At 32.6% G+C, this 16,430-nt stretch overlaps 1 protein-coding gene and 1 non-coding gene across 4 annotated transcripts; both read left to right on the plus strand.

The window, feature by feature from the left end:
• Positions 1–3,836: 3,836 nt before the first annotated feature.
• tbc-7 lies at positions 3,837–16,301 on the plus strand. 3 transcript variants are annotated; one of them, NM_001373289.3, is made up of 18 exons: positions 3,837–3,911; positions 3,956–4,006; positions 8,548–8,708; positions 8,757–8,854; positions 8,908–9,004; positions 10,483–10,596; positions 11,793–11,940; positions 12,381–12,520; positions 12,979–13,068; positions 13,116–13,256; positions 13,354–13,497; positions 13,544–13,633; positions 14,235–14,327; positions 14,387–14,480; positions 14,530–14,641; positions 14,692–14,811; positions 14,856–15,003; positions 15,688–16,301. In NM_001373289.3, exons 1-18 carry the CDS (start codon positions 3,869–3,871, stop codon positions 15,841–15,843), a joined length of 2,040 nt encoding a protein of 679 aa, NP_001359912.1. In that variant the 5' UTR covers positions 3,837–3,868; the 3' UTR covers positions 15,844–16,301. The 3 variants fall into 3 exon arrangements, with proteins under 3 accessions (NP_001359912.1, NP_741779.1, NP_001360675.1); NM_171949.10 differs by lacking the exons at positions 3,837–3,911; positions 3,956–4,006; NM_001373290.4 differs by lacking the exons at positions 3,837–3,911; positions 3,956–4,006; positions 8,548–8,708; positions 8,757–8,854; positions 8,908–9,004 and adding exons at positions 10,005–10,171; positions 10,336–10,361 and having other exon boundaries at positions 15,688–16,299.
• On the plus strand, positions 8,321–8,451 carry C31H2.12. The gene has a single exon (NR_070997.1). It is a non-coding gene; the product is annotated as an Unclassified non-coding RNA C31H2.12 (non-coding RNA).
• Positions 16,302–16,430: the final 129 nt, after the last annotated feature.

The following is a 16,430-nucleotide window of genomic DNA, read 5'->3' on the forward strand; positions in this document are numbered from 1 at the left end:
ATTTATAGGAATATAGTTTAAGAGAGATACAACAATTTTACTTTTTTCCCCGCACTACCAGAAATATAATAATTATACTTAATGGTTGCAAGGCAAAAGTTCACTCACGTGAAAGAGAAATTGGACATGAAAATGTACAAAGAATATTTTAATTCTGACTGAAATCACATGCCTCAAAAAGGAATTCTCAGATTCCCAGAATTTAAAAATCAAACACTATGCAATTTTGAAAATTAGCAAAATAAGCCAAAAACCAGGCCGCATTGCAGGTTCTATTTTAGTTTTCTGATTCTGAATTCTAAAAAAAAAGTGAGTCACATAAAACTTGACCAGCACTCGGTATGAAGTCAGGGGGGCAAGGGAAAATCATTCTTCCCAAAAAAGTAAAACAAATAATGATAAGAAAAGGAAAATACATCTCAGATGCGTTGCTCGCCTTCTTCATGTTTTTTCTCCAGCGCTTCTTGTAAAAATTGGAAGACAAGTTACTTTTCTCTCACTGCTTCACACTCACAAGCACACTAAATTGTTTGATGCCGTACTCACGTAGGCGAAAAACTGGATGAATAACAAAAACGAACTTCTAAATATATGTATATTGAGCTCCCCCCACATGCATATTATAACGGAGCACAAAACGAAACATTTTATTAAAGAACTAGTATTCTCAATTGGGAAAATACTGGAAAATGTGGATCAGGGGCTGAAACTTATGAGAAACTTGTTAACACTGAGAATTTTGTCGTTGAAATCGGCAAAAGTGACTGAAAGGCTGACTCTAAAATTTGAAAATTTTTAACGTGGATTTTTAATTCAAATTTAGCATTTTGCTTGCAACACTGTTTATTTTTTCTATTCTTTAAACCATTTTCCGAATTCCAGCAAGCATAACAATTTTAAAGTTGTCAAAAATTTGTATCAGTGTTTAGGCAAAAGGTACTTTCTAGAAGTTTGAAAATTTTGGCGAAAATTAAACTATCAAAGAATTTTCAAACTTTTTTCTTATTGATTTTTTCTCATTCCAATTATTCTTTCTAATTGCATAATAATCATTTGACCAATCTAGTGATAAAAATTGAAAAATGTTCAGATTTTAGAAAATATAATTAAAAGTTCTGCAGCGTGCCAAATTTTTGAAAAGTTCGGGTTTCTTGTCACATACGGATCATTGCAATACAAGTAACTAAAAATTTGCTGTGACAAACTGAGTAATTTCTATTTTTTTAACTGTAAAATCAAAAAATTTCAGAACGTTTTTGAAAAGTTCTACTGTGTATTATATGGTATTTTTCCATTGAAGCACCATTGTCTTCAACCTTTGAAAAATAGTAAAGCGGTATAAAAATATCCTAAAACCTTGTTCTCCTCTCCTACTCACTATAGTATTTTTCGTTGTCTATAATAAACAATTTGTTGAAAGTAAGTAAGGAGAAGATGTACAGACGCTCATATTCGCCCGCCATATGCCATTCAATGAGCGGCACCAAAATTAAATTTGACGTCTTTCGCTCTCTACAATATATTTTTGTGAAGACGTTCACACTAATCACATTGAAGGAACTGCATCACAAAACTTAAAGCCCTTAGACTATTGGAGCACATGAAAAGATCAAATAAAGTGTCATAATTATCAGCCAGCAAAACATTTTGTCAACAATTCAGTATACTCTGAGTATGTGTGTACACGACTTGAAACTCAATGAATTTTAAAGAAGTTTGAACTTTGCATACTTGCTCAAAATTTAATTTAGCAAGAAGTTGTTGTACATTTTATGATAATTTGGGATGAAGCTTCATGAAAATTTATTGATATCGTATAACTTTATGACATGTGGTAATAAAATTTAAATATTTAATAGTTTCTAAAAGTTTTTGAAATACTGCCGTCTGAAGGGATATGAAATAAACATATAGATGGTATAGAAATGGGAGCTAGGAATCATATGCTACATGCTAGGGACCTGTTAGTTATTGGTCAAACTATAAGGTCAAATTCATACAGATAATTTCGAAATTTTTTATAATGAAACATGACAAAAAGTTTTCAAAGTAAAATTTCATTCAAAACTTTGCCGTCAAAAACTTAAATTTTTTAAATGTAATTTTAAATTTATAAGCATCTAAAATGTTTTCATAATTGGCTTAAAATGAATCTGAATCAGTGTTTTAACAACATTTAGCAATTCAGGGTGGTTACTGAATAAACACTGATTTCTGGCCGCTGCTAAAGGGACAAGCTAATAAAATGTCAGCTTTTGGATAAAATTTGGTTCTTTTTTGTTGAAATTTAAGTTTTAATGCTTGCTCATTTTTGAAATGGTTTTTAATATTTTTCAGACAGTTGTTTCTCCTACTTTTAAGGATTTGTCTATATTAGTTTTAAGACATAATTTTTTTAATGAGTAACAAATTTAAACTATTGAAGTGCGAGTCTTGATGGAGAATATATGGTATGCTATATTCACCAATTTTGTTTTTCTTTTGAAAAACGTTTTTTGTGGAGGTATCACTAACCAGAGCAACTTTCCAGAATACACTTATGACACTTGCATGACCCAACTCTTCACAAGCAACTTGTTTCACATGTTTTTCCATTTTAAAATACGGTCATGCCCACTGCCTCCCATTGTGATTATACATGTAAATCTCCCTCCGCACCTATACCCTTTTTTGTGCCATTTCCCACACAATTCATGTTACAGTGGTCTCGATAGTCTTGTGATAATAGTAGTAATAATAAACTTAATTTATCCATTTGTTTTTAAAAATGATATCGTATGATAGCTGATCACAAAATATAAACACCAAATTTCTTTGTTCTTATTTTAGATTTTTCTATGTCATTTCCTTCTTGGTCTTTCAACTTTTCTTAGCTGAGATCTTCGACTAGCCCAATACAGGTTGTCCCGGCCGGAAATAGACTTTCTTTGCATTTATTGCTAGATATCATTTCTAATTTGATGCGATGTTCCCAAAATAGTACTTATTACACTCATATTAATTCATTATCATCAATCATTCTATTTCCTAAATAATCTGAATTTATTAATACATATGTATTTGATCTTAGCTTCAGTTTATGTTCACACTCCAAAAATGTCCGATCACTACTGAAACCCTAATAACCCATCAAAATCACAAACATCAAGTTAAAAGGTGGAGAAAAAGGAGTTATCAGTTGACTGGCCAATTGTGAGATTCTGAAGAAGAATAGGAGTGAGATCGAACGTGAAAGACCAACATTTACATCGAGGCTGTTGATTAGACGGCCGTCGTTTTTTTCCATTTCGTCCTGTTTGAAATAATACGGAAGAAGAAATGAAAAAAGACGAAAGACATTTTTGAGTCCAATAGCATTTAGCACTTTTGTTTTCAAAGTTGGTCGAATTATTATTTTTTAATCTTAAAGTTACAGCGTCTTCTCACGTTTTCCCAGTTAACTTCTAAAATTGGAAAAAACTATAAAATGAGAAAATGATACAACATAGTGTAAAACTGGAATAAGAAGTATTTGTGACACACTATCAAAAAAATGCTTTTATATTTAGAATTTCCAAATCAAAAACAAAAATAACAAAAAATCAAACCGCCCTTATGCGCTAGGTACCTTTGCGGTCAACACGTCACGGCAAAACCGAAATATCTTGAAAAGTATTGATACTGCAATCCATCATCTTTTTCTACCGTTCCAATCTTGTTACTGATAGCGATTTTTGTGATCGTCTCTGTAATGCGATAGCTTGCACTTGACAAATCTAACATCTGAATAACAATCTCAAAATACAACCTTCAATTTTCTTTTCTTATTTTGACAAACAAATTCCATAACAGCATATTTTCAGGTGTACGCGTCTCCTCAAATTCAAAAATGATATTATCCAAAATAATCCGTCCAGAAGTGGCTTTTAATGGTGAGTTTTTCAGATTATATCACTAACAATAAATCTAATTGAAGATCAAACCGACAGAGGAAAAGGGCGGCTGATTGTCATTAAGAAGACTGAAAGTAATTTCTTTGTTTTGTAAAAATGATGGTAGCCTTATTGCAACTGACAGATTTACAGTTTTGCAAGTTTTGCTGTCACAATTTACAAAAAAAAATTTCAATAACTAGAGTGCATTGAAACAATATTTAACTTTGTTGGGTATTTAGCCTCAATACAATTATCATAGACTAACTTGATTAAATATCATAATTAAACAATTCATGAAAAATTTAGATTTTTCGAATTTTTACGTGAAAATTTGGGTGGATCACCAAGTTTTTAAACAATTTGGATTGTTGAAAAAATTTCGAAGATTGTTCAAAGTTTGAATCGCTTATAATTTTAAAATAGAAATAATTAAAGCAGAATCAGAAAATGAAAGACGAAGCAAACTTTTTTTGCCGGCATTCAAACTAAGGAAAAACAGAGTTTTACAAAGTTTTATAATATAAATTTTTTTAAATATAAAAGTTTTACTTTGATATTTGCAAATGATATATAAAGTAATAACCGAGTATAACTATTACATTTTTTTGAAATGTTTTTTATTCAAATATTTCATGACTATTTACTTCCACCAAGACATTTTTAGTGACTGAATTTTTTTCAATTTCTGCGCCAGAGAATCGCCTAGTTTTGATTGTTTTTTTATAAATTATTGGAAGTTTTCTTCCTTTTTTAGTTGTACAAATCGTATAAAAAATTGCTATGACCGAAAAAAAGTTAGAAAGTTTGACGAGTGATGTGGATATTTTTTGCGATAGTTTGAAATCATTTGAATAGTTTTATAAAATTCAATATAGTTATGTATACAGTCATTATGACAACTTTTCTTTTACCAAATGAAAATCCCGCCGGACTTTTGAGTGATAACACAAGTAATTAAACCTAAATGACCAATTATCGGTACTTTCTTGAAATAAATTATTATTTCAAACATCACTTTTTTATTTTGAATTATTCTAGATATCAATATCATTTTTCGTAATTATCATTTATTTTCTCTTTTATTTTATTTTTGTTATGTTCTCTCCAGACCAAGTTCATATCAATGATCTTCAGTTTAGTTAACAATAGAAATATATTTGCACTGTTTTGATTTTTTCTCAAACCACAGGATCCTAAATCAATTGATTATATGATTAGTGATAATATGATGTCTGCTGTAAAATCAAAACACATAAACATAGTTAGATTTCCAAAAAACCCCCAGAGGGCAATTAGTGTCACACGTTCGAATTTCTGTTGTTAACGATGTTGAAAAAGCCACGTCGACAGGCCGAAATAAGAGTTTAGTCCAAGTTGCATTGAAAAGTCACGTGAATTGGAAGGACGCAGAATTGCGCTGTCATTTTGGATAGCCTATCACCCAGTAAGGCTTGACTAATTCTAAGTGATTGCAATGGATGTACAATTGAGTTAATGCAATTCTATGCAATTATAATTTTTAAATAGAATTTGATAAATATAAGCTTTTTTTGAATAGCTTCAAAAAGTAATGATGAAAAAAGAAAAATTAAAAATCAATCTCGTGACACGGCGTTTCTGTGGAAGTCTTGAGAACAGAGATCAGATGTTTCATGGTATTGTTTTCTTATAATCAATCATACTTTTCTCTTCAGCATTTATACCAAAAAACGTGTGCTTGATAAATGTGCGAAAGTTTGAAGCTAATTGGCATCAATTAATTGATTAACCTGTTTGTAAAAGTAAAAAAAGTTATTTCCTCATTCAGTTTATGACGTTTTTACAATAATTTTTATAAAACAAAACGGATGAAAAAATAGAAGGATCTCTGAAAATAGTCCAAACAATATTCAAAAAAAGATTTAACCCACAAGTCATTTTAAAAAATACCGTAACGAGTTGATCAGCATCAATAAAATGAATCCCATGTTCACAAAATGTTTTTTTGGTTCCGTTTGTTCCTTTCCAACTTTTTTTCAGGTAAAGTTAAACCCAAAAACTAGCCCGTTTCAGTTTTGATGTGCGGTTGACACTTGTCTCGCGTGACCGGAAAAATTTGCATTAGAATTGATATTTGTGATCATTGATGTAGGATTGGAGTTCAAAATACCAACAGAAAATATTTTTTCGACAATAGTTTGAAAATTAAAAAAAAACAGTTCAAGAAAAAACGGTGAACAATTTTGTTAAGAGATATCCAAATATGTAAAATGCTGGCAAATGTTAGCAAAAAAGTTAAAAGTTGTTCTAGAAAGGTATCAGTAACTGCTGATTATATTTATAATTTTCTACGCACTTTTTGTACCCGACACCTCACAGGTTCGCTTTCAAAAATTTTGTTCGAAACCCTGCATATTTCTGTTATAAACAATTTTGAATAATATAGCAGAACATTTTTTAGTTGAAATCAAACGGAATAAGTTGGAAAATTATCTTATACAAAAAAAGGATCCCTTGTTCGTTGTACATTTTTTTTTCTATTTGAAGCGTTCGAAAAGTTTCTAAACATCAATAATACGTTTGTTGTTTGAAAAGATTTATATTTCAAATATTCCAAAATAAAATATATTTTTTGTTGTTTTTTGATATTTGTATATCGAAATTGTTTCAATTCCAAAACAAAAAACTATCACCGTTCTAAACTGCTTATTTCACAATTGTTTGCATGTTTCGGATGGTAGGAGTAAAAATTTGAAAAATGATGACTCACCTCCGGTATAAGGGGTGAGAAAAAAACAACGTTTCATCTCAGTATATATTTGTTGTTTTTTGATTCATTTATTGTTTTTTCTTCACGGCCAAGCATTTAGTTTATTTGCTCTCGAAAACGCTAAACGCAAACTCTTTCTTCTCAACACTTGAGAAAAACTGTAAAGTGTTGCCAAAGAATGCAGAAAATAGTACTATTTATATTTGTTTGCTTTTCATTTTACCTGATTGTTTCAATCTAATTAAAAATTGAAAAATCCCAATAAAAAGCGGAGTAGCATCAGTTTGCTGTGGTGCATTCTTTGTCTAAACACATTTATACTAGTCCAATTGACAATTATATGGAAACTGCTCAAAATAATATATGATAATATATGTGTTTTTATTTAATTTTCAATGAAAGTTTTGATAAACCGCAAAATTTTAAAATTTCGAGTTTTCCGAGTAATTAAGAGCAACATCGCACAGTCAAATCAGGATTGGGCATAAAATCAAATCATTGCCTAAAATACTCAAATAAATTTTATAAGAATAAAGAACCACCGAGTAACTGCCACTTTTTGGCATTTCATAAAAAATTTCAAAAAAGTTTGAATAGTTTTGGTATTTATGTTTGTTATTTTAGCATTGCAAAAATTTTTTAAACAAATTTTCAAAATTAACGAGTATACTACTATAACGAGTATAATACCTATAAAATTCAGAATACATTTGAATTTACTACTATCTGACCCCAAAATCTCGCGTTAGGAGAATAGTCGATTTAAATTTGAAAATGGCGTCGTCCGTTTCAAGGACTTCTGTATAATTGTCCGTTTGTATGCCTCCGTCTCTCTAGTACCGTTTCTTCACAATGATCGCCGTGGGGTGGAAACAATATCTTTGTTCGAAGGTTTTCCACTTGGAAACATCTTTGTACCAACACCCAGACAAAACAGGAAAAACTTTCGCAGAAATTCGATTTCTGGAGACTGCAGCAGTGTTTGAAACGTGTAAGAAACAAAAAAATATATAAACTCAGCGTATCGTCTTTTAAAAAACTCTGACCGGTCTAAAAGTTGGAAACCAGTATGTATAAGTACATTTTTCCAGTTTCTATAGTTCAGGGCATTGTGAAAAGTAATAAAATGCACTATAGCGCGTGTGTGAGTGTTTTTACTGCAGAGATTAATCAATGAATCGGAGAAACCTGTTTTAAATAACCTCTCCCCTTGCCTCGGAGAACCTAGAGGGCTTCGATTTATTTCCAATCTAAATTTTTGAAAATTTATTTTCCATGATTACATTTTGAATTGTAACTTTAATAATACAGAAGCCAAAAAAATAAACGTATAATTCTTATTTTCCAAATCAAACAATTTTATCTATTAGTATTATATTAGTGAGGCAAATATGTTGGGGAGGAGCTCGCCAACTATTTTGCAGACGATAAGAAATGATTTCCAACACATTTATCATACATTTTAAACTTTGAACCTACCTCCATTTATTACTATAATATCATTTCCATGATAGAAATCCAAGTCCAACGAAGTATCTTCCCTTGTCAGACCTCCTACATCTTTTCGATTTGCGTTTTGGTCTTTTGTGGTTTGGCTAATCTTTCTAATGTGCCTTCTCTACGTTTCCAATAGTTTCTTCTTTTTTGTCTTGTTTCTTTCTCCGTCTCGTTTATCAACTACCCAAGAGACAAGATGATGTGAAAGTTTGAAATTTTGATTTCAAAATCACCATGTAGTTACTTTTGTTGTACTGAACTGAGTTTTGTTTTTTTTTTAAACTTCTCAAAACCTGTGGTCTAACCATTGTTTCTTATTTTTTGTAACAAAATGTTCATGTTAACGATCATTACTATTTATCACTGATTAAACTTCGTTTTTTTCAGAACCGGGTCTTTTAAACCTGGCTGCAATGTTCCAAGCTGGTGCCGACATGAGCGACACCAGCGGGGACGAGGATGAAACTGTCCCCGCACGAGTTGGACAGGCTGCTGGAAGAACCGATGACTCGGAAGTTGACAATGATGAGGGGAACAATTTTTTTAGGGTGAGTTGGAATTTGTTCTATAATGGTAAAAATGCCCTTAATTTTCAGTTCCAAAGAGCGGCTCCTGTCTACCCAAAAAATATGATCAATCATAATTTAGATGGCGCAGCAACTACTGGAATGCGTAGAACTACTAGTTCAATTGCGTGAGTCCTGAAAACTCAAAACGACCTTTACTTTAGAATAAAAAATTTTTCAGAAGGATCTCAATGGCTATTCGTCGTTCGCTGCGATTGCCAAGACGTGCTGAAACTAGAATGGCTGCTCGAGAAGAACAAGTTTTGGTAGAACCAATTGTAAGTTTTTTAAGAAAACTAAAATATGATAATTCTATTTACAATTGAGAACAAATTATTCCAACTTAAACTGAACAATTCGCAAAAGCATTTAGACAAATACAATTGGTAAATTGTCAACTTTACGAAAATTTTTAATTTGTTAAAGAAATTTAGAGCACTGCTGCAAGTTTAAGCAGAGATGCGCGGGGCAAAATCTCGAAAAGCGCCGAATGGAAAGTTTTCGGTGTTTTAAAATGAAGCTCAATAATTGTTATTTATGTACCAATTTGACGTGAAATGTTTCGTTATAAAAGTCGAGAAATAATTGAAAAACGGCATATTATAAAAAAAATTGTGTTCACTTTGAAAATTAATGCCAAGACTAAATTTTGACACACTGAAAACTAGGGTTGTTTCCATTTGTTGATAAGGTTTGGTCTCTCTTCTCTGAGTTCGAACCCCTGTAATGTTCAGAATCGAATAATTCAAACATTATAAGAACATAAAAAATTTAGAATCTGTTTTTGTCAAAATTCCAAACTTATGGTAGAGTAAAATTGAGTTTTTTTAACCACATTTTAACAGAAAGTTTGAAATATAAATATAGTTTAAATTTTTAGAAAAGTGGTGATTCGCCGGAAATCTTAAATTTAACAGTTTGATTAATTTTTATAAAATACTTTATTTTATAAATTAATTATGAGCTTAACAAACAGATTACAATGAAAATTCAAAAAGATCCCGATGACCCTCATTACACCACACAGAATATTGATATTCGGCCTCTAGTGTTCCTTTCATTTAACGAGATATACATACAAACAACAAAGACGCAGACAACCGGGGGAAAATTCATGAGGGGGAACCTCGGTTGCGTCGTAGTGGCGTGCACAACTACGGACTATTGACAGCTGCGAGAGGGAGAAAGAGTGGGCACATACTAGAGCCCAACACCCCCACCCCCCCCCCCCCCCCCTCTTCCTACTGAGCACCCAACTGCTCACCATTGAAACGGCCGCACAAATAGCCTTCTCCGTCAGGCAAGCGTTGTCCTTTTTCCGCTTCTAAAGAGAGAAAGAGCTCAATTTGTCAATAGATGGAACAAAGGCTTCACGTTTTGGAGCATTGAATTGCACCAAAACTTTGCGGTAGAAGTAGCTGGTTTTACGCGAGCGTCGGTGTTTGGTGAGTAATATAATAAGTGTCTAAACTTGACACCAATAAATAATGGAAACCACTTACGATTTGTATTATGAACATACATTTCTATTGATTTTTGAACCAAAACTATTATTTTTGAGAATAAAAACGTATTAAAAATGTGGTATTCAATTAAAGTTTTTATTTAGTCATGACGGAAAACGCTGGATCATCGGTAAGAATAAATATGTGAAGTGTGGTGTTGTGGGATTTAAATATTTTTGGAGTTTTTCTTTGGAGTGATGTGCTATTAGTTTTAAAAACCAAATTGAAATTTAACAGAACAACATTTGCAGCCAGAAGGACCACTTTTCACCGAAAATACGAGAGACACGCGAATTGGTGAATCGAGTGTTCCGAATCTTCTCCAGGAAATTGTTGACAACAAACGCCTGAATCGATATGAAAAGGTGAGAACGTTTCTTTTTGCAATAAAAAATAGTTAAAAGCTGACATGAACTCTGAAAAGGATGTACTATTTTGTTAATCCTCCCTATTCTTGAACTTCGAACTTGACCGCCAGTGTAATGGCGGCTGACTGTGTTTGCCGCTCGCCTCAAGAACTTTTTTCTTCTATGTGAGCATAGGCGGAGCCACCCTTCCTTTCTCTAGTTCCTGTAGTGTTTTACCGCAAGCTTCAGACAGTTCGGATTCACACCTTTTATCTTATTTTTTTTTTTTTGTTGCCGAATTTATAAACTAATAAAAACCTGAAAATGGGATTCGATCCAGTTAGGAATCCGTACTCCGAAGTGGAGTACTGTGAGGTTCCTAGGCCCGAAGCAATAAGCGAACGGCTTGAAGCGAAGAGAGAAAAAATTAACGAAATGCTATCCGAGTTTCTTGTTTCGCCAGAAGATTCTGGTTTAGAAACGGATTTTGATGAGATTTCTCAATCCAGGCCGCAAATTCGTAAAATTTCGGTAAGTAGTCGAAAAATGTGGCACTTTTTTAAAAACGAATTTAACGGGATATACGGTTGTCTCAAACCTAAAAATATAAATTAAATTTTTTTAATGCGTTCATGCAAGTACGCTTTTGTATGCCTAGTCTAGTCCTTTGCACATTTTTGGAAAACTATTAACATGCTTTTTATTTGGATTTTTGGCGTAGAGAAACAAAATTTCTACACCCGCTAATAAAATTTCCACTCAGACTTTTCAAAAAGAAACTAGAAAATAATACATTGTATAAATTTCGGAAGGGAAAATAAGTTTATCGAAAGTATTTGAGTTTCTCAAAAGGAGAAATAAAGTTTGCAAACTTCATGTTTTCCTTTTTTCAAATTTGAATTACTTTTTACCTAAATTTATCGTAACTTTGCAAATATTTTTTTCACACGTCAGTTTGAAGGCACACGCTGTTTTTCTGAGTGAGTCTCGCCACGATTTCAGTCATAGTAATTGCTACTTGTGTCACGTTTTTTTTTTCACGTTCTGATGCAGTTAGTAAAAATTTTACTTATTTACTTGTAGCTTTATTTTTTGAGAACACAAGGTTAAAAAAAATTGTCGTCTATTTTAAACTTGATCCCAAACAACAACAACAACAACAACAAAAGAATCCATCAAAATTTCCAAATGTGCTAATCCTTGTTGTTTTGCAGGTCAAAAAAATAATACGTCGAACGGACTGGCCGGTTTGTCACGAAATTCGTGCAAATCTCTGGAAAGAGCTGTGCAACACCAAGGATTGGTCAGGCAGCAAACGATTGTATTCTGATGAAGCAATCGAATATGATAGAATTAATCAAGGTATAGTAAAACTTTTTTCTCTGCTGATTCTTTACTTTACTCATAACTTGAGGCAAAACTTGAAATTGGAGTAAAGTAAAAGTAAGTAAAAACTAGCAACGTTTGAGCATGAGCCAGCTGATCGAGAGATTGCCAGTTGCAATGTTTTTCTTTGTTTTGTGGGAGGTGGAAAAGGAAAAAAGGGAACTAAAAGTAGAATTTGCGCATGCCGGGTTGCAAATAAACTTCCACACACATTGTGTATTTATTCCGCATGATGCGGTGTCAAGACTCATGTTGTTTACTCGACAATCAAAATTTCGAGGGAAATGCAAGCTGATTTCTTAGAGACTGTGTGTTGTTTGCTATTATGAACGCAAAAAATATATGAAAACAATAAGAAGGAAGTGAAAAATAAATTAAAAATTATTTTCCCACACCAATTCCACAAAATTTTTCAGGCAAAAAACAATCGCCTCAGATCCTGGCAGATGAAGGTGGAGTGCTCAGTAATTTTGATTTGAAAGAAGTCGGATCTGTGAAATTGATTCGGCTTCTGCTGATTATTGAGAGACTTCGTCCGGAAATTGTGTACGCACCAGTGAGTTTTGAATATTTTGGAATATTTTTTAAAATTATAATAAAGTGAATAAAAAACAAAATCGATGTTCTAAAAAATTGCAGTATTAAGCTATAAAAATCAAAAAATAGCGGCTAATGCAAATTAGATTTATAATAAAAAGTAAGCATCGTGTTTTGGTAACTTGTAAATTTTCTGAAAATTGGAATTTTTAAAATTTTAACATTTATGAGAGAATTGCTGCGATTTCAAACCTTTAGAATATTCGAATGCAAATATTTGAAACACAATTAAAAAATAAAAGTCGTAGAATTGTTTTTTTGTTGACTTCCAAATGTATATAAGATATTATAGGTGAAATTAAATTTTGTACCACTTTTTGACTGTATACAAAAATTTTTTTTTTTTTTTCCTATTTTTCTCCGATTGATATTTACAATAAATTATACAAAATTAGACTTCTAGTAATAATTTTTCAGTCAATCTACCCGTTGTGCTCATTGCTGCTCCATTTCAACGACGATGATGGTGACTGTTTTGCATGCATCAATTATTTGCTCAACACCAAGGTGGCATATTTTACTTAACTCCTTTATTCATATCGTCAAATTTTCAGGGCTATTTGATGACAGCACCTGTACAATGGGCCGCATCTAGTCATACAATTTTGGCACTTGTCAAAAAGCACAAATCTGCAGCGTACGTGTTGCTCAAAAGACGACTTGGTACCACTGACGACAGTGTGCTTGTGAAATGCGTAAGTGGGGGAAAAGTCTCCATGAGAAACGATTCGAATCTTAGAAATACAACTGAGAAGAGAATAAGCAAGAAAAAATTTAATGGTCCCCGTTCAGATAGAAGACTGGTTGCTATGGTTGTTCCAATATCTGCCCTTGCCCTACATCTGTCGAATTGTCGATTGTTATTTTGCCGAGGGCCACAAGTTTCTGATTCGTTCTGCTATTTCTATTGTCTATATTTGGTCGAAAGTGCATAAGGTAAGCCCTATTCAGGAGCTAAATAGACAAAAAAAAGATGCTTCAGAGAGGAATGGAAGACTTCAGAGGAAAATCTCTTCAAGAAAAGATTGATTCAATTAAGAAGGAATTCCAGGATGTTGCCACTAACATTTCGGTAGGTTATCTAGAAGTTTACATTTTTCAAAGTTTGAGCAAATAACAATTCGAAATTATCACCTTGAGCTACTTCTTTGAAAAAAATCTTCCATTAGTATTGCACCCAAATTTTGACAGCTTATCTCAGTTGCCATTTGTTTTATTAAATACTTGTTAATTGAAGAAATATTGTTTTTCTAGCATTATTACTTAGTCATCTATGAATATGTTCAAAATTGCCTGAGTTTTGACTTTCCAAAGTGAAGCAGTGTAGCACAATACTAAAAAGTACGGTATTCAATTCACCACCCCTACACCACACCTGAAAAAGTTTCTATTTCCCTAACGTCTGCAGAATACGGTCAACTGTAAACATATGTTTGGTGTTCCATCTTCGGACAATTCTATGCTCCCATTCTGTAACTAGTACACTTTTGTTACTTGTATACAACAGAAAAATAAGTCATACCTTTTGTTGTGGTACACCTAGAAATATAATAAGATTTTTGAGTTTTTCCCATTCTAACTGCAATTTTCTTGTCTAAGCAATGTCGATGCTAACTGATAAGGTTTTTTAAAGATTTATTTTTTAATTTATTTATCTAGACTGTTAATTTCAGGTGAGCACAAGCACATTTATTGCTACTGCCGTAAAGATTCGTAACTTGCAATCTGCCACAATTGCAAAGTTACAGGCTCAATTTGAAGATGAGGTGAGAATTTTCATCATTTCATTGGAAGTTCACTAAACTTATTTTGAATTTAATTTCAGTTACGTGACGAAGTTACATCTCGTCCTCGTCAGATCAAGAAAGTTCGTCGTACCATTTTCTGTGAAGCATTCAAATCATGCCTAGTTGATAATGGTGGGTTTTCAGAAAAAAAACTTTTAACTTGTGTTTGTTCAAAGTTTAGATTCTGCTGTTGAACTGATGTCATATATGCCTCCGAGATTACAACTTGTGACGCCAACTTTGGCCTACCAGCTAAGCCAGGATGGTACCAGTTTCTACAATTTCTGGAGCAAGTGAGCATTAACAAAATTGCAAGGTGTTTTATTTAAAAAAATATTTTCAGAGTTGACCCATTGGATCAAACAATTATCATTATAAAAAGTACATGTGGCGCTATTTTCGGAGCATACTGCAGCTCTACATGGTCTGAAAGACATGACAGGAAAGAGAGGACTCGTTCAAAGTAAACAATAGCCTAAAAAACATTCTCAGTCCCGATTTTTTCAGATATTGGGGAACTGGCGAGTCTTACGTGTTTCGAATGAATAAAGAAATGGAGCTTCCTGAAATTTACACGTGGGTCGGAAACTCTCCGGATGTTTCGTCCGATAAGTGCCCGCAGTATTTTATGTCAGCTACCGATAAGTCATTTGTGGTGAGTTGTGGAATGGGGATAAACCGACAGAAATTTCATAAAGCCTATTGCGAACCGAAACTGAACAATTACTAAATTTAGCAATTTGCTTCAATGTTCACAAGTTTCACGTTTTTCTTTAAATGACACTCTTCAATATGTATTAGTAATTTATCACTATTTTTCTCTTAGCCCTTTTTCAAAATTTTGAACTTGAAAAAATTATTTTGAGAAATCTGATTATGAATTATTGGTGGGTGGCGATTATTTTTAGCAATTCTGCAAAATTACTAATTGCGCATGTTGTTCAAAATATTTGTACTGAAAATCAGTATTAAAAACACAGGAAATTTGATCCATTTATCTGAAAAAAAAACATCCATTTTGATTCAACCATTTGAAAAAGTGCAAAAAAATGGCCCGGAATTGTAGATTTTTGTTTTTTTTAGAGATTCGGTTTTCAACATCAACTTTCAGGACATTTTTTGAACATTTGCTCCAATATTTCAATTGAAATACATCATGTGATTTTCTGTATTTTGATACAAATTCATAACGATTACTGTCTTTCTATGCAAATGTTTGTCAGTTTGAGATATATTTTTTTTAATCAGTATTTTTCAAAGTAATTCAAAATGAAAGTCAGCAGATAATGCAGACACACTTTACGTAAATTCAATATCCACCAATTAAGCTGAATTTCAGATTGGATCTGGAGGTCGTGATGCAATTCGCATTGACGAAGAACTTACCCATGGAATTACGGGTCCAAGCTCCACATTCAACAGCCCCCAGCTTTGTGAAGATGGTGCATTTGATATTTATGAACTTGAGGTGTTCCATGTTACTTCCAGCGACTGAGCATTCACTCTGCCCAAGCTTTTGTTTATTTCCTTCCTCCTGTGACGTTCTCTTCCCCCAAATGTTTACATTCAACCTCTCCCCAGGTTATTGGTTATAGTGGATACTTAGTCAAAATCAGGGGCTTTTTCTGCAATAAGATTTTAGTCCTGTCAATTATTTTTCATTTTTAGTTGTGTTCCTGTTTACCTTTCCAAGTTTTTTAAAAAATAATTTTTATATTTTTTGGTACATACCTTCCTCATTCTTAAGTATTGCCAATATTAGTAGTTCACTTATTTTCTACATTCCAACTTCTAGTCAATTCCTCGTGTCTGAGAGTTTTAGTGCTACGGCAATTGTTTATTTTTTGCTATTTTATGTTGCACAAAATTGTAATCAGAAGCTCATTCCAACTCCTCGCCTCCAATGTTTGCTTTAATTTGAATAAGGTCAATAAAACTTTTTAATTTAAAATTAAAATGTACTATTGTTGGGTCATGCCGATTTTTGTAGTATTGGATTATTTATTGATGAAAAAATTATGGAAAAAGCGTTTGAACAAGAAAAAGCGTTTGAACAAGAAAAAACGTTTGAGATGAGCGTTA

This window comes from Caenorhabditis elegans, chromosome X (genome assembly GCF_000002985.6).
Source record: "Caenorhabditis elegans chromosome X".
Lineage (NCBI taxonomy): Eukaryota > Metazoa > Nematoda > Chromadorea > Rhabditida > Rhabditidae > Caenorhabditis > Caenorhabditis elegans.